General features: G+C 39.8%; 1 protein-coding gene across 4 annotated transcripts in view; it reads left to right on the forward strand.

Moving 5' to 3' along the window:
- LOC111146611 (syntabulin) overlaps positions 1 to 19,050 on the forward strand; it is a 72,929-nt gene that overhangs the window by 12,753 nt on the left and 41,126 nt on the right. For 3 of the 4 annotated variants that reach the window (XM_022502243.1, XM_022502241.1, XM_022502240.1), the window contains one exon: positions 11,841 to 12,038. In XM_022502243.1, coding sequence (XP_022357951.1) covers positions 11,841 to 12,038 — 198 coding nt within the window. Of the gene's footprint in view, positions 1 to 2,939; positions 2,945 to 11,840; positions 12,039 to 19,050 lie in introns of those variants that run through there. The other variant, XM_022502242.1, reaches the window with a different exon arrangement.

Below are 19,050 nucleotides of genomic sequence, written 5' to 3' on the forward strand. Positions count from 1 at the left end.
AATTCCTTCCCCTCTGGTTGCTAGCACAAATACAACAACTTGAAGTTTGGTTAAAAAAAACAAAAACAAACAAACAAACAAAACAAGGAGAGGGCCTTGTGAGTCCTATGAAGAAATGGAGGCTTGCCTCCCTTCACTTCATCCCCCTCTACTGCTGAGGGCTGCACCAGAGTGACGTGTGGGAGCACTCGAAGCTCCAAAATAGCTCAGAAATCCCAGGAATGTTTACATGTGAGATGATTATTTTGTCTCCAAGAAACCAGGGAGACATTCATTAAATAATTAGTCCAGTCTCCATTTTTTTAGATGTAGGTGACAAGTCTTGGTGGAAGGGCTTCATTTGCATTCATTCCTTCCCCAGCTCATTTCCATCAGCTCACACATGCAGTCACTCGAGTATACACACCTTTAAAAGAAAATAAGCTGCCTTTGACCTCTCATCTCATCATGTTTCTTTGCTTCTCTTCACAGCAAAACTCTCATCATTTGCTCTTGTCAAGGATGTGGGTGACCAGGCTGGCAGATCTTTCTCTTGTCTGCCCTCATTTTCCTTGACTTCTTGGCAGCACTCAACACAACTGAACTAGCCTCTCCATTAGGAAGGATTTTCCTCCTCAGCTTCTGTGGTTCCAAACCTCTGAGGTTCCTTCTGCCTCTGGAGTCACTCCTTGGGCACCATTTCTGGCTCCCCGCTCTCCCTGTCCCCATAGTGTTACACTGACCTCTTCTCCAGTCCTCCCCAAGGGCAGCCATCTTTAAGTTGCTCAGCCATAGGTTGGTGATGTTCCCGGCCTGTCCTATTCAGCTGCTGTATTCAGCTGCCTACTTGATATCTTCAAGGTCATTGTTAATTTGTGTCTCAAATTTAACATATCAAAAACAGAATTTTTTTTTGTTTTGTTTTTTAAGAGAGAAAATATGAGGTGAGGGAAGGGCAGAGAGAGAAGGAGAGAGAAAATCTCAGATTCCACATTCAGCACAGAGCCTGATACAGGGCTTGGTCTTGCAACCCTAAGATCATGACTTGAGCTGAAGTCAAGAGTCAGTCATTTAACTGACTGAGCCAGCCGTGCGCCCCTCAAAAACAGAATTCTTGGCTTCAACCCCTACACATTCATAAACCCATTTTTCTCCAACTCAGGAATGACCACCGTGGAATAATTGCTTATGCAAAAAAACTTAAAAACATCCTTGATCTCTTCCTATTTTTCATTATCATGAGTTAAATGCTTTGGATTATTTTTCCAAAATATATCCCAAATCCATCTACTTTCTTCAATTTTCCCTGCTACCAGCGAGTCACACCACTGTCCTCTCTGATTCCCACCATGGCAGGGGCCTGTGCAACTTACTTGCTTCGGGGAGTTCCTTCCTAAACCACAACATAGGGGCTAAGAAGGAGGCTTTGGAGTTAGGCTGTTTGAATTCTTACCATGGCTCTCCCACTTACTGACTGCAACCCAGGCAGGTGGTATAAATGCTAGTACTAGTTTTAGATGCCCTCTGCAAAGCAGGATGATACTACTGCCTGTCTCAAAGGGGTATTAAACTCCATTAATTAAGACTTGTGTTAAGTGTTTGAACATGCCTGGTACTTAGTAGGCACTCAGTAAGTATTAGCCAAACATACTATCACTACTATAGTCTGTTCTCCACAAACCAAACTGTTGTCATCTGCTTAATGCACATCATGGCTTCCATCACACTTAGGATTCCTGGTCTAAGATCCCGCATGTGCTCAGGCATCTACGTCCCTTCAGCCTCCTCATCAGTCCTCTGTCCCTCTCAGCCTTCCTGGCCTCCTTTCAGTTTCCTCAATGCACCAAACTCCTCGTTGTTCCCGCTGCCTGAAATTCTTTTCCTTGCCTTTTCCACGATAGTTCCTTCTCATTCTTTTGGTCTCAGCTCAGGTTACCTCCTGAGCTCAGGTTACCTCCTCAGGGCCTTTCATAACAACCCGTCTAATGAAGTGCCTTTCCACCCCCCACCTAGCTAATCTATATGATATCAACCAGTTTTGTTTCATTAACAGTACGTCACCATCAAATATCTTCTCTATGTATTTCTTGTTTTACTTGTTTATTAACTGTCTCTTTCCACCACCAGAACGTAAACTTCAGGACTAAGCTCTTAGAGAGTCTTGATCATCATAACATCCCTAGTATCTAGAGAGCTACTTGCATGTAATAAGAAATCAGTAATTATTTGTGGAAGGAATGATTGGTTGGTTGGATGGGTGGATGGATGGATGGGTGGATGGATGGGTGGATGGGTGGATGGATGGATGGATGGGTGGATGGATGGGTGGATGGATGGGTGGATGAGTGGATGGGTGGATGGATGGGCTTCTTGCACTTCAACATTGGCTTTTGGGTACTGTCACATTGCATAATACTGAAACCAAATTGGTGTAGAGCCTTATAGACTTGTGAATTCTTACTCCAGAAAGATGCTAAAATTAGGTAAAGGAATAGAAGTTCAACTTTTCCTGTTCAAAACCTAGAATGCAAAATTATGGCAAAAATATGGCAAGCACTATATGGTTACTGCGTTGAAGCAAGAATAGTGGAAAACTACAACCAGCTAGAATTTTCTTGCCTCAAATTTTTGTGGCCTGTTTATTATGGGATGGCTTCTCTCTAACAGCTTCCTTTGTCTGTTTTTAATTTGAGCCTTCCCAGAATTGCTGCTGTTTCCTCTGGAACAAACATAGGTAAAAAATTTTAGAAAGAAACTAGCTTGTAATGGTGGGGAAAACAAGGACTTGAGAGTCAGAAAAACCTGAATTTGAATCTTGAGTCAGTTTACTTAGTAGCTGTGTGACTGTGGAATCCTTAACCTCTCTGAGCCTCAGTTGTCCCACCTATAAAATAAAATATTATTGAAAATTAGTGTTGGGGAACCTGGGTGGCTCATTGGGTTAAAGCCTCTGCCTTCAGCTCAGGTCAAGATCCCAGGGTCCTGGAATCGAGCCCCGCATCGGGCTCTCTGCTCAGCGGGGAGCCTGCTTCCCCTTTTCTCTCTCTGTCTGCCTCTCTGCTTGCTTGTGATCTCTGTCTGTCGGATAGATAAATGAAATCTTAAAAAAAAAATTAGTGTTATGTGATAGCTACTTAATAAATACTACTTTTCTTATTTTACCTACATCTTTTCAGTGCATTTGAATGGTTTGTGGTAAGAATTTCACAGGGTTCAGATTAACAATGAGTTTAGGCTGTGACATTTTATGTCTTTTTCAGACTGTCTTAAGAAATGTCAGTATCTGGAGCAGGAAGAATACAAACACCTATACCAGTGTTTAGCACGTAGTAGATAATAAATATTTGTTGAATGGATGAGTAAGTGGTCTCTAAGTGCTTTGGTCATTCATGAGAATCAACTAGATTTCCCAATAGTTTAAAGTAATGTTTCCTTAGAATAGCAATGATTTTTCCCCCCAGAGTATGCAACGGAAGATTGAACAGCATCAAACCATAACTGAATGTTTCAAGACATTATGGCACAAAACCACGTTTTCTTCCGCCTGATGTTATTTTTAAGTACATCTTCTGGAATTGTTTAGTTCAGCATTTTGGAAAACAAATGAGCTCTAAGATCTAAATTCAAAAGTGAACCAGAAGTTCTAGAACTGTTTCTTGGACTTTGAAGAAATATTTTATTTGTGAACTTCAGAACCTCGTGTTTTATTCTTTTATGTAATTGGTGCACAGATACTCAAGTAGATACTTGGTCATCATAATTGGCACCAAAAGTTTGATGACACTGGCTGGTAGGCACTTCAGTTAAATATCAAGAAATTATGTAATACATGCACACACACGCACACTTCAGGCAATCTTAACATTTTAAAAATGTGTATTTTAAAAGTATATATGCACAAAAGCATATATATATATATATTCATTTTGCAAAAACTATTCATTGCTTTCAAAATTTTACCAAAAAGCATTACAAAGTAATGGGGAAAGAATAGATTTCCTAAATTTTTAAAAAATAATAATAACATTAATATTTAACATCACACTGCATTTTCAAATGAATGCCAGATGGATTAAATTTATTTATTTGGGTTTTATTTTAAGATTTTATTTATTTATTCATTTGAGAGAGAGAGAAAACACCAGCAGGGGGAGCAGCAGGCAGAGGGAGAGCGAGAAGCAGACTCCCCGCTGAGCTGAGAGCCTGATGTAGGGCTCCATCCCAGGACCTGGAGATCATGACCTGAGCCAAAGGCAGATGCTTAACCACTTGAGCCACCCAGGCACCTGAGATGGACTAAATTTATATGAAGAGTGAAACTATAAATATCTGGAAGAAAGTATTAGTAAATATTCATTTTTTTGGAGTGAAGGATATTCTAAGTATTAAAACATTGGAAGAGGGACACCTGGGTGGCTCAGCTGGCTAAGAGTCTGGCTTCAGCTCAGGTCATGATCCCAGGGTCCTGGGATCGAGTCCCGCATTGGGCTCCTTGCTCATCAGGGAGCTTGCTTCTCCCTTTGCTTGCCTCTCCCTCTGTCTGCTGCTCCCCCGGCTTGTGCTCTCTGTCTCTGACAAATAAATAAATAAAATCTTAAAAAAAAAAAAAAACTGGAAGAAAGCACAAAGGAAAATATGGAGAAAATACAAAGGGTTAAATGTCAAAACATTATAAATTAAAAACTATATAGGGATTTCTTACATATTGATAAGAAATCCTTAACATCTTAGTAGAAAATTGTCAAACTAACAATTCATAGAATAAGTTAAAAAGGCCAGCAAACATATGGAAGACATTAAGCCTCACTAATAATTATATATGTGCAAACTAAAACATCAAAAATACGTTTTTCATTATTAACTTGGCAAAAATGCAAATAAATAGTATTTAATATTGTCAGGACTTTTCTAAGTAGGGTATGTTCATTCAATAATAAGGAGAATTTAAGTTGTCTCAAACTTCTTTGAAAGCTTAGTAATTCCATTTTGGATATACATTCTATGAGATAATAAAATATTTGACCAAAGATGTATTTTTCACTTTTTAAAAAAGATTATTTATTTATTTATTTGACAAACAGAGATCACAAGTAGGCAGAGAGGCAGGCAGAGAGAGAGGAGGGAAGCAAGAGAGCCGAGCAGAGACCCTGACTTGGGGCTCAATCCCAGGACCCGGAGACCATGACCCAAGCTGAAGGCAGAGGCTTTAACCCTCTGAGGTACCCAGGCGCCCCTGTTTTTACTTTTTATTTTTGTTTTTTGAAAGAGAGAGAGCTTGCATATATGTAAGTGGGGGTTGGGGCAGAGGGAGAGGGAGAATCCTATGCAGGCTTCACACCCAGCCTATGAGCCAGATGTGGGGCTCGATCTCACGACACTGAGATCATGACCTGAGCTGAAATCAAGAGTCGGACACTTAACTGACTAAGCCACCCAGGTGCCCCCAAAGATTTATTTTTAAAATGTGTTACTGAAACAATTTCAGTAATAGTGACAAAATTAGAAACACCCTAAAAAACAATATAAGATAGAATTGATTTTTAAATAATACGTTTACATCTATTTTAAATAAATACTCGCTCTAAAATGTTTTTTTGAGAAATTTAATAAAACATTTTGAACCTTTTTCAAACATACTCAAAAACATAATATTACAATGAATCCCCATATACTGCTTGTCTACTTTGTCCAGCTTAAGTAACTACAAGATATCCTTGTATTTGCTACATCTATTCTTCTTTTCTTTTTTTTACTTTGCAGAAGCATTTTAAAAAGCAGATCTCCAGACATCATGTCATTCCATGTCTACTTGCATACCTCAGCCCTGCATTTCTTTAAAAACTGGACATTTTCTCACATAATCATAGTGCCATTTTCATTACTACACAATTAACATAATTCCTTGGTATGACAGAGAACATCGAAATAGCCCCAGTCGTCTTGAAGGTGTCTGTTTGCTTCCTCATAGCATTTAACCCAGAGGCCAAGAAACTTTTTCTGTAGAGAACAAAACAGTAAATATTTACGACTTTGCTAGCCAATGATCTGTGTCACAATTATTCAGCTCTGCCATTGTCGCTTGAAAGCCACAGTGAACAATATCTAAAGGATTCAGCATGGCTGTGTTCCAATAACATTCTATTTACAAAAGCGGGCGGCAAGCAGAATTTGCCTGCAGGTTGCCGCTTGCCAGCCCTTGATTTGACTCATTACTCTCTGTTCTCCATATATTTTAGAAGGTGGACACTAGGTTTAAAGCTTGGTTAGATGCAGGGGAAATTTTTATAGCAAGACTACTTCATGGGGAATGCCGTGCGTTTCATCTGGCATCCCGTCAACATAATGTCTGTTCTCTACCACTGGTGATGCTGAGAATGGGTGCAGTTGGGTAAGGCCTGATCCCTTCACTGTAAATTCTCTGACTATTGTCTAATTGTTTCTTCCATTATGTGTATTATCTAAATCAATTGTTTCATTAGAAATAATTACAAAATAGTGACTTTCTGTTTCTATTATTCCATCTATTTTCATTAACCAGAAGCTTCTGTAAGGAAGAACTCTGCAACATCAGTGAGAGATTTCAGTTATACTGAAATATAATTTGTATAGGACTTTTTTTTTTTTTTAGATTTTATTTATTTATTTGACAGAGAGAGAGAGAGATCACAAGTAGGCAGAGAGGCAGGCAGAGGGGGGGGGAGGCAGGCTCCCCGCCGAGCAGAGAGCCCGATGCGGGGCCCGATCCCAGGACCCCGAGACCGTGATCTGAGCCGAAGGCAGAGGCTCTAACCCACTGAACCACCCAGGGCCCCGAGGAATGGTTTTTCAATCAGGATTTATACTAGTTCTTTCTTTCCTTTTAATTGCCGAATTTCAACACAAAGAATGGGTCCCTGGGTCGCTGCCAACGATTGCCAGTGCATTGGGATTCTTTAAGGTGGAAAGGGTCTTTCTTTTTTGTCTTTAGTTTTTTTTGTTTTTTTGTTTTTTTTTCTATAACCATGAGCTCACAGATTTTTTTTTTTAATATCCAGTGGTTAAGTCAGTTGCATTAATTATTTGTTCTTTCTGATGCTCGAATTATTGTCTGTGGCCAGTATGAGCCCTTTTGCATTGGCTCCTGTCAGTCTTCAATAGCTTCTTTCTTTATAGCCTAACAAGTTCCAGGGGAAAGTGCTCGGTAGCAGGGTAACGAAACTGAATATACTACATGTGGAAACAGCACAAAGCAAGTGAGCAAGGAAATTATACACATAATTAAAAGATCAATAATATTTTTTCTGGGTACTGCAGTTTCAGGAAACCGTTATCCATTTATGTTCTCTTTCCTTCTTTATACTCTTCTGCACTCAAGCTAGACCCTTTGCGTTAATTATTACTTTGACAATATCAAAGATTAAATGAACATGTTAACAACCCCAACAGATTTCTTTTAATTTAGCAAGTTCCTTTAGTGCATTTAAAATAAGATACAAATTATTTTAAAAGATACTTACACGTTTTTTCAGAATTGTCAGTAGAGTAATTGTACAGTTATTAGCTATATGGCATGTTCTCAAAGAGCTTGTCATGTAAAGAGAGAGGAGAAATAGATTTAAAAACATTTTTTTAACAACCTACAGGCTACAACAGATGCCTGTTTCTCTCATCTCTCCTTACAGATCTTAACTTTTTTTTTTCCTTAACAACAATTTGGAAACTATTTAGTAGGTACATTTCTTATAGCGCTTGAGAAGGGCTGCAACTTCTGGGACTTCCTGGGTCTATGAGTATTCTTTGTGTGTCCTTAAACTTGTATGTTGACAGATTCAAAGCAAATGAACAACAAGAACAAAAATGGCCTATTCCTTAGTACATATCAAGGACGAAATGTAACTTAGTCTCCTTCACGATAGATGATGATCAAAAGTAGACTTAGTAAGGGCCAGTTTTACCCGTGTCCCACGAGGGACCGTCCTGGGCCCATTGAAGTGGGATTTAAAATTATTGACCCCAAAAGGAAGTTATCCTATATTTTCAGATGGATCACAGTGTGTAAAACATGAAACATGATCCTGTTATAGGGTTATTGGGTTTTTTTAAGATTTTATTTTATTTATTTATTGGAGAGAGAGAGAGAGCACGCGCTCGAGCAGGATCGGGGGAGGGGCAGAGGGAGAAGGAGAAGCAGACTCCCCGCTGAGCAGGAGCCCAATGCAGACCTGTGTCCCAGGACCCCTGAGATCCTGACCTGAGCTGAAGGCAGGCGCTTAGCCGGCTGACCCACACAGCCATCCCTGTTTTATGTTTTCCTTTTTTTAATGAAGTTATACTTACCATGAACAATGAAGAAGTGTAAAAGCTCAATAATGTAAGCACCAAAGTAGTGGGTGTGTGTGTGTGCACGCGTGCGCGCGCGCGCGCGTGTGTGTGTGTGTGTGTGTGTGTGTTTTAAAAGAAAAACTCCTCTCTCTCCAGAGACTGAAAGTCTTCCACATGCTCTACCTAAAGCCTTGCTGCAAAGCTTCCCTCTGCCAAAACCAGGCCAAAATGTTCTTATTTTTCTCAGGCATTTTTCTGGAAATTTAAAACATTCTACACTGTTTTGGGTAGGTCATTCAGGATTTCTGTCATTTCCTCTCTGAAATAGTTTCCTCATGGTGTCCTATTAAAATTTTTTTGTCATTGATAATTTCTTTATACTAACATAATAAAAACCATAATTATACATATTGTAATTATAAATCCATGGATTCCATAGGACAAATTGAGCTAGTAGCAGCAGGAAACAGGAGGCATACTCAAAGGGTTTAACCAAAGTGGGCTTTATAAATAAATCTGTTTAATACGTGCTTGGTCCACATGTAGTTTGGCACATGGTAACATTAGACATGAATAACCAAGGGGCATCTGCTTGGCTTTAGTCTTCTTGGAGTCTTGGAGCAAATGTGAAGGAAAAGTATTTTATATAGAATTTCGGGAAGGAGTATTACTTTCATCTGGACTAGGAGTCTGCTTCCAGCTGTGACCATGAAGTTAAAAGGGAGGAGGAGAAGAGAAGGGAAGGGGGAGGGAAAGGGTAAAGGAGCCTTAAACAAGTCTCGTTGAAAAAATGACCACTTTTTCAGTGTCACACAGAGGAAAATATTGCAGGTGTCTCAGGTTACCAGATGACTCCCTGGTCCATGTACCTTTGTTGCCTTTGCTCTGAGGCTTACTTTGCATAACTTAGAGTTTGTTCTCTCTAGTAGGAAAATCAATGACCCTGCCCTTTCCAAACTAGATACCTGGTTAGTGTTGATCTCATGGGATGAAACTGCTGAATACCCCAAATTTCTCTGGTAACACACTGATTTTCTTGAGTATGGATTTGCTTTGACAGGCTTGCCAGCCTATAGGAGTTGTGCATTGTAAGTGATACTTACCCAGCTCCATTTGCTTATTTATAAGCTCCATTAGCATGGGCGCTGAGCATAATGTCTGTGGGCTGGTTCAGTGCCAAGATGTAGTTTAACCAATGAAAGATCATGTCTTATTCCCATTGTTTCTCTCTCAATATAAAGCACAATACTAGACAGTTAAGAGATGTTGGGGGAACACCAGTTTATGTCATTATTTAGATGCTGTACAAGGTGCCACAAGTTAAAGGTTTATTTAGGTCCTCACCTTCTCAAACCCTTCCCCTGGAGATACTAGCCGTAAATATTGATGATTTGTAAAGCACACATTCCAGGTTAAAAAAAAAAAAAAGTTGCTGCTTCCTTCCCTAAAGTGCCACTCTTCTAAGTAATTTCAGGTCCCAATTTCTAACCAGACCCTAGCACTTAATTCTTGACATTATTAAAAGCATGGCTTATACATATTCTTTCTCATTTAACTCTGGCTAAATGATAATAGAACCAACAAAACACATTTGCTTTCTATTGACTTAAATTATAATTTTGACAGTGTTTCTCAATACTGGAAATCATTTGATTTTGTCCTGTTGAGTCTGAGTGTTTTCAAGAAAAATTGCTTTTCAGGTTAGAGACTCCGAAGCATGGACTTTTATTTATTTGGGCCATCTCTCTTTCAAAAGAAGTAATTTATGGAAGTGACTCATAAGGAAATAATTTTGAAGGCAATGGGTAATTTCGAATGATTAGACCTCATTTGCTTGGGTTTATCTGCTTTGGGATCAGAATCAAGAAGGAGGACCTCCTGAGGCAATGTGCAGGCCTGTTGAGCCTTGTAAGACCTTGTAAGAGTGCTGGAATCTGAGTAATTAGCAGCTTTGCACCTTTTGAGGGGAGCTAGGCTTTTTTTGGGTTGCAGCATGGGACATGCAAATGTCACAGAAAAGCAGGGACAATAAGTGATGAAAGAGCTGACCCATAGCAGTCAGGAGAGGCTCTCAGCACTCTCCTTCATGGCCAAAGTTTCTTCCAGAGTTTGGTAATAACAGGGAACTTGAAAGAGAATAGCAAAGGCAGAAGGCATGAGCAGTACACTAAAAACTACTCCCTTCCAGAAATGCACCATTGAGGTCCTGTGTATACTAATAAGGCCAATAGTCCAAAAAAAAAAAAAAAGAATATTCAGAGAAATGAATCATCTTACCAGTGCCAAGTTCACTTTGTTCCAGAAACTGGGGCTATTTCATAATAAAATCTGAAATGGAAGCCAAAAATGAAGCAAAGGCCATGATTTTTTTAGATGGATTCTAGTCATCTTTATTCAGGCAACCAGTATATTTTATTCATGCCTAGTTCTGTTTCTGTCTTTATTAAAGGTGTGGAGTTTGAGAGAGCCTTTCACAGATGCAAATTATTTTTGTTCCTTTATTACACATAAAAGTGTGATAGTCTTAAAAATTATTAGTACTAATAGTCTCTATTCTTTTTTTTTTTTTGTCTAATGAGTTACTAAAGTAGCTCTGCCATCAAAATATTTCTGTATAAAAAAGAATTATTTAGTAATGAGTGTTTGCCACTAATTGACTCTTTGGAGGAGACATACTTTTAGGTAATATTGATTTACCTTAAATTCCCATACAATTCTCTTCATCAAAGTATACATGAATTAACCAAGCATCATGAATATTTAATAACTATGAAAGCATTTATAGAAGTCAGCAGTATGACTTTCCTGTTTGCCTCATAAGCACCTACTCAGGTCACTTCGTATCATGCATATTAGCTTATAATAATGATCATAGTAATAATCTGTAACTTGAAAGTTAAGGGGATATTTGTAATTTGAATATCATTTTCATTTTACCATTTATCCCAGACAGCAAGATACTGGATTGATATATTGTGGAGAGGGTGTGTATGCTAATAAAACAGGATACATAATAAAAAAAACCTTTTTGTCTGCTCCTTTGAACTCCAAAAGCCAGATTTCATACCTATTAAACTCTCTTAACTGGTTGATAGGCCAACTGTCGAAAACTGGGTGAGGTCAATAATATTCAAGTAACTTTTTTTCCCCTAACACAAACAACTCTGAAGGGTTCCCAGTAATACCCCTGAATTGTCTGGTGAACTTTTTGTTACTTAACTGCATCAAATAATATATGGACAGTTTTGACCCAAAAGTATACTACCTGAAGTGTTGAAATGGACAAACCTTTAAGTGTTGACAACATGAAAGTTACAGAAGTATTTGTGGTCCAAAAACTTCAGAAGGTTTTGCCTTAACATATGTTTCATGATAGCTGCTATTTTCTTTGTAAACAAAATTGACCAACATATGGAAAATAAAAGGAAGGGCATCTGCAGGCATCAGTCCAGGTCCTCATAAGCAGAGTACATGTGTGTGAGTGCGTGTGTGCATGACTTCTCTCTGCCCTTGTTGATTTCCTCCTCCTCATTAATCACTTACTGATTCCTGTCTTCCAGATGACACAGGCTGTCCTAGCAGCCAGTCCGTGTCTCCCGTGAAGACGCCTTCAGATACTGGAAATAGCCCTATTGGTTTTTGCCCTGGAAGTGATGAAGACTTTTCCAGAAAGAAATGCACAGTTGGAATGGTTGGTGAAGGAAGCATCCAGTCATCTCGATATAAAAAGGAACCAAAGTCAGGCCTTGTAAAGCCAGGTAAATGCACTTACTTTTCATGTTTTTCTCAGAACAGTATGACTGGAGTGATTTCACATTTGAAATGAAACACCTGTACACCAGGACAGGGAATATCATATTGTTGCTGTACCAGTACCCAAAAACATCTCCCTTTTTTAGGGAGGTAGGGCAAAAAGTGGAATATTTTCTGTACTGATTGTTAATAATTGAGTAAGTATAGGGGCATGTGTGCATTACAGAGGCATGGGAAAAAGGAGCAAAGTTGGAGACATGTAAACTGGATGGTCTAACAGACATTTAAACTATCAAATTCTAACATAAATTTTAGTAAGAAATTACTTGATACTGTCTAAAGTGCCCACAGATTATGAGAAGAACAGGTTATCTTGATGGAAAGCTATAGGGCTGGGCAGACTAACCTAGTTGTTTTATTTGCTTTTAAAGAATTAAATGTGAGTCCGATGTTATATATATAATATAGATGTTCCACAGTACAAAATATGAGGTGAAATGGAGATTTTTATTGCAATGAATAAGGGAGATGGAGATTTTTATTGCAGTGGATAAGATACCATGAATGCCAGAAAAGGTCGATTCTCAGAATTTGCAATATATAAATAAATAAATTGTTTTTATATTGCAGAAATATGTGCAATATATGAACAAGTATAGTTTTAATAAACCTAAAGTTATAACTTTAGAGGCCGTGAGCATTGGCATTGAAAGACAGCTTATATATTGCATTATTTTCTTGAAAATCCAAGTTAATGCTATATGTATTTATGAGCCTGTAAAGACAGATAAGTGACTTGCATGAGTTCTCATTTGTTATGTTTGTCTTCTCAGTTTTTTTTTTGGTGATGGCATTATTGTGCGATCTTTTTGTTTTGTTTTTTTTTTTTTAAGATTTTACTTATTTATTTGACAGAGAGATCACAAGCAGGAAGAGAGGCAGGCAGAGAGAGAGGAGGAAGCAGGCTCCCCTAGAGAGCAGAGAGCCCGATGTGGGGCTTGATCCCAGGACTCCGAGATCATGACCTGAGCCGAAGGCAGCGGCTTAACCCACTGAGCCACCCAGGCGCCCCTGTGCAAGCTTTTTTCAGTGGAGCCAAGGCTTGGTCCTATGTCCTCTTCCATCTCTGTCTGCTTTTGTTCTCCTGAATAATTGATTTGCACAGCATATCTTAATGAATTATTCTTCATCTTGCTTTTGGTCAACCAAAGACCATGTTGTCTTGTTTCAGGGTAAAATTTAAACTTTGTGAAAAGGAAATCCCCTCTTTCCTAGGCACCTGATAAATGGTAGTCATGATGAGTTTGTTAACAGTCCTTTGCTTTGAGATAATATGGAAAAGAAAGGGAATGATACATAGTGGGGAAGACAGCATATAAAAGAGAAAGATGGTTATTGTAAAGAGGATGTTGGCTACCTTCAATACTTAAGACAGAGACAATGAGTTAAAGAATGTCATGAGATTAGAGCCAACAAATGAACTATTACCTTGTGTACCCAGAAGGAGAACTACCTCCCTCCCTCCTCCAGCCCAGTGGTTCTTTTTTATTTTATTTTGTTTTATTTTATTTTTTATTTTTAAAGATTTTATTTATTTATTTGACAGACAGAGATCACAAGTAGGCAGAGAGGCAGGCAGAGAGAGAGAGGAAGGGAAGCAGGCTCCCCGCTGAGCAGAGAGCCCGATGCGGGGCTCCATCCCAGGACCCTGGGATCATGACCTGAGCCAAAGGCAGAGGCTTTAACCCACTGAGCCACCCAGGCGCCCCAAGTGGTTCTTTTTAAAATTGAGATACAATTCATATACCATAAAATTCACCATTTTAAAGCATACAATTTACTGGTTTGTAGAATATTCAAAAGGTGATGCAAACATCAGCACTATCTAAGAACATTTTTATCATCCCCCAAAAGAAGCCCCTGCCCATTGCGCCCCTCCACTCTCCCTTCCCCATGGCCCATGGCAACAACTAACCTACTCTGTCTCTGTGGACCTGCCCATTCTGGACATCCTATAAACGTGGAAACATACAGTGTGTGGCCTTCCGTGTTTGGCTTCTTCCAGCTTACATGTTTTCAGAGTTCATCCATGTAGCATGCATTTGAATTTCATTCATTTTTATGGCTCAATGATATTCCATTGCATGGCTGTACCACACATTAAAATGGATTCTTTTTTGAACAATTTTAGGTTTACAGGAAAACTGAATGGAGAGTACAGAGAGTTCTCACATACCTCTCCACCCCTGCCACCTCCAGCTTTTTCTTTATTAACATCTTGTTTTGGTGTGGTTATACCCCCATTTTGTTTATCCATTCACAGATGATGAACATTTGTGTTGTTTCTGCTTCTTGGCTCTTCTGAGTAATGACGCTGTGAGCAACCATGGCAAAGTCTCTCGTGAATCTGCTTTCGGTTCACTTGGCTATATATCTAGGAAAGAGATTACTGAGTCATATGGTAACCATGTTGAACTCTTTAAGGAACTGCCAGACTTTTCCAAAATGACTGCACCATTTTACATTCCCACCAGCAATGTATGAGGGTTCCACTTCCTCCACATCCTTGATGATGGCTGTTCCTGGCTTTTTTATTATACTTAATCTCATGAGTGTGAAGTGGTATTTCATCGTGCTTTTGATTTACATTTCCTCGATGGCTGAGGACAATGAGCATCTTTTTCTGTGCTTATGGGCCATTTGTACATGTTCTTTGGAAAAATCCTCTCACTTTTCTTTCAACCTGAGAGTACTCAACAGCAGAATCTGTTTCTTTAACATATGGGATGTATTTAAGAGCAGGAGCCTTGTCATCCTCTTTTTCTATTCCTAACACAGAGTCCAGTGCATTGTGGGGGCTCGACGGCAAAGGTAGGTTATGAGATTGAAAAAATAAAATGATGCAGGAAAGAATGCCAGCTTCATGAGTTGCAAAGAAAAAGTGATTTCACTGTGCAGGTGTAGTAGGGTTTGAATGCAACTTAAAATTATTTCATATTGGTTTCCCACCCACCACTTTATTTTGAAAACACTTTACAGTGGTGACAATACAAGGAAACAGGGACATAGGAGACAGGTATGGTGCATCAAGAACAAACCAAGATTAAATGGGAGTTAAGATTATCATTGCTCATCCTTGTTTCAATGATTGTAAGAGGAATAATCATTTGTTAACATAAGACTTAAAACCCTCCGTGTTGTGTGCAGAATTCACACTGAGCAAGTCCTTTATCCTATAGTAGGTACTCAACTAGCTAAGGACCAACCACTTGTCTTACTGAGAATGTTTAAGGTCCTCAGTCCTCCTGAAGAAAATGTAGACAAAAAAGAAAAAAAAAATGGAGGGAGGGGAGAAAGAAAGAAGAAGGAAGGAAGGAAGAATGGAAAAATGGAAGAAAACCAAAACAGTTCTTCATGTTGTTGTTTTTAAAATTTTTTTAAAAGATTTTATTTATTTATTTGACAGAGAGAGATCACAAGTAGGCAAAGAGGCAGGCAGAGAGAGAGGGGAAGGGAAGCAGGCTCCTTGCTGAGCAGAGAGCCCGATGCGGGACTCAAACCCAGGACCCTGAGATCATGACCTGAGCCAAAGGCAGAGGCTTTAACCCACTGAGCCGCCCAGGCACCCCTTCATGTTGTTTTAATTCATGGATCCTTTGAGAATCATGAAGGCCGTGAACCCATACTCTGGAAAAATACCTATATGCACAAAATATCACTTACTATTTCTGAGGTTCCTCGGACCTACTTTATTAGCAATTATGGATCCTAACATAATGACCCTTGCCCAGAGGCAGAGCCTGAAACACCACTTTGGTCAAACACCAACTTTTGTCACCAGAATTCTGATTTCCTTGCTCATGAGCAGACATTATCACCTAAGCAGTCTTTACCTCATGGTGTTTTTATTTATTTGCCTTTAACCAAGGTCGAAGGGATCCCTAAAGCTTCTTTCTTAGTTGCCTAAAATTCCTAATGTCATCAATGAAAAAGTTGCTTGCGCTTTTGAGGGGACCCAATTCTGTACAGCAAGCTCTTTGCAGAAAAATCTGCACTGTGACCTATAGTTCTCTGAACTTGTGGCAGAATAAACCTGTCAGTCTCATAAATATGAGGAGAGGAAATGCTGGAAACGAGGCCCCTGGATGACTCCACAATTTGTAAAATGCAGAGACATCATCTGCTAAACCACAAGACAATGCTGCTCTCAGGTTAAAATGTTCTTCCTCCTCCCCAACCCCAAGTGACCATCTCCACCAGCCCAAACTGATCCTGTGCTCTCCATGTGCGCTCTACTTTTTTAAAATAAACCAACTCATTAGAACCAATACCAATTTATTAAAATAGCAAGCAATTAGTGTCGCTCCTATGGACGTTCTGGGCCTCTTTAACATTAAATCACCCAGGCCCATTTAATTTTAGGTCCATTGTTCTAGATTCTGGAAAACTGCTCTTCACCTCAAAAAGGAGTTCCTGACATGCCCCTTCAGTCATTCAGATAGAGCGAAGAATGCTCACTGAGATCTGGTACAGGAGAAGGGAGATCTGTCGCAGGATGCTGGGGAAAGCTTAGAGAGGTGGACCGAAAAGCCTGCACCTTTCCAGCTGGGCACCGTTCATACACAGCATGCCCCCCTTCCTTCCTCAGGCCGGGCTTGCTCAGGAACTTCTTGGAGGCAGTGAGCCTTCTGTCACTTTGGCTTCCATCACTTAGTGCCTAGACAGGTTTAATTAAAAATGGCCACCAAAGCGCAAAAGAAAACATCCCCATGGTCCATCTGGATAATGGCTTTGCATGTCCATGGTTTCCTTTTATCTGCAAGTCAGTTCAGCAAACACTCAAGACCGAATCTCCAGAGCCTGATACAGTGCCTGTCGGTGTCCAATAAATACTTAAATGAAAAATACAGTGTACACCCTGTGCAAGGAATTATGTTTGGTGTGGGAAGAGCGTCAGAGGGACAGGGCAAAGAAGACCTCAGGGTCATCCCTGCGTTTAGGGAGCTTATAGCTGAAGGCAGAGTACCGTGCGATAAACCTGGCCTATAGCGTCCGTGGGAAAGAAAGGAACGAAGGCATTCTGTCTGGGAGCTCTGAGGCGCTCCCAGGGACTCCTCTCAAGTTTGCTCTGCAGCCTTCCTGACCTTTCCACCCAAAACTGCAAGGCCTGATTCCATTACTGCTCCAGTACATTAAATGACATTCCAAGGGCTCCTATAATGCTGATCTACTACTTGTCTTAGTCCAAGGAAGAAAAAGACCTCCTGTCATTATTTTACGAAAAGAAATACTAAATCCTTTCTCCACCAGGCTTCGTGGAGAGCTGGGGAAACAATTACATGATTTAAACAAATAATCAGAAGACAAGAAAGGGAGAAAAAAACACCAGCTGATCAAGGAGATAGATAAAGAGCAAATGGTTAGGGTCACTATAATTCAAAAGAAATCCACTTTTAGAAACTGAAATGTTGAAATCTGCATTTGAAAGATGTCACTGGGTGCCATCAGCGTTCAAACTAAGGTAGTATTCCCTTGTCATCTGACACCCCCAGGGCTATGGAAATTGGAGACCTGACCAGATGAACTATAATAACCTCACAACAATAACAGAGGCCTGGTTGCTTTAAAAAGACTATTTCCCACATTCAGAAGCATCTTCTGGAAAACTCAGAAGGCACCAACCAGGTTCCCTAAGCAGGTAGAGGCTCTTTATCCCACAGCGGATAGCTACAGATGTTCCTGGGCTTATCACAAGCCTTTCACTTCAAAGTTAGTCCTGGGAGATAAAAGAGAGCTAGACAACTTACCTGAGAGAAGCCGTTCTTAAAATAACGTGAGCTACCTGGAGGGGAGTTGAGAGCTGAGACACGCACAGCTTTCCCGCCAGGTTACCCGGCTTGGCTTGTCCTTGGGGGAAAAAAGTGTGTGTCAGGGTGGGGAGCACCGTGTCCAACCTACTGGGTTCAAGTCTTCATGCCACCACTTCATAACCAGGCGTTCTTCAGCTGCTTGTTATCTTCCCAAAACCTCTTGTTTGGCATCTGTAAAATGGGTTGTTTCGAAGATTAAATAGGCTAACGAATGGAAAGTGCCCATCATTAGACCCGCCACAAAATAATTCCTCGGTAAATGTTCGTAGTGGTCCTTTGTAGCTTCTAAAATGTACGTCACAAATTCCATGCACTTTCTTTATAAGAAAACCTTTTAAAAGTCTCCTACAGAGTCTGTGTTTATTTAAAAACAGCATTCCAGCTTGTCCTGGGCTCCTAGTTCACATAAAATGGGAGCAGTGTTTCCTCTAGGAGGACACTGACGACAGTATGAAATGACAGCTGATGCCTTGACAACAAGGCGATGGGAAAATATGAAAGAGCAGACAAAAGACCGGTTAAAAAGCTCCGTGGCCTCTTAAGGGTTTAAGTGCTTTGTAGCACTGTGCGAAGTAGTTAATGTTCTAGAAACACACTGAGTCATTGTGATGGTGGAGTCAGCAGAAAATGATGTGTCTGAGGGCAGAAAAATGCCTCAAGCATTTTAGAAATATTTTCATAGAGTGGAAAAAAATTAAAATTTTAGTGCTAGAAGATTTTGGTTCTAAGGAAACTTCCAGCCTTCTTAGCAAGGCGTTGTTTTTCTAATAGCTTATAGTTCCAATCAAAGGTCTTGCAGCAGCAAAGCCCATCCTCATATAAAAACTATGATCTATTTTAGATACTGAAAACCTTATGAAAGTATCTGGAAGGATATATTAGATGTAATTTGTAGGGCTTTAATAACTGTCTGAAATTGGATTTAAAAATTATTGGCTGGAGGCGGCTGGCTGGCTCACGCAGTAGAGCATGAGACTCTTGATCTCAGGGTTGTGAGTTCGGGCCCCATGTTGGGCGTACAGATTACTTACAAAAATAAAATCTTTTAAAAAAGTATTTTTTAGCTACCATTTATGGAGCACTAACTGTCCCTGGCAAAAGTCTAAGCATGTTACTCTTTAATCCTAACATCCATAGGAGAAAAGGA

Source organism: Enhydra lutris, unplaced genomic scaffold (genome assembly GCF_002288905.1).
Source record: "Enhydra lutris kenyoni isolate GAN:26980312 unplaced genomic scaffold, ASM228890v2 scaffoldscaffold14, whole genome shotgun sequence".
NCBI classification, from domain to species: Eukaryota; Metazoa; Chordata; class Mammalia; order Carnivora; family Mustelidae; genus Enhydra; species Enhydra lutris.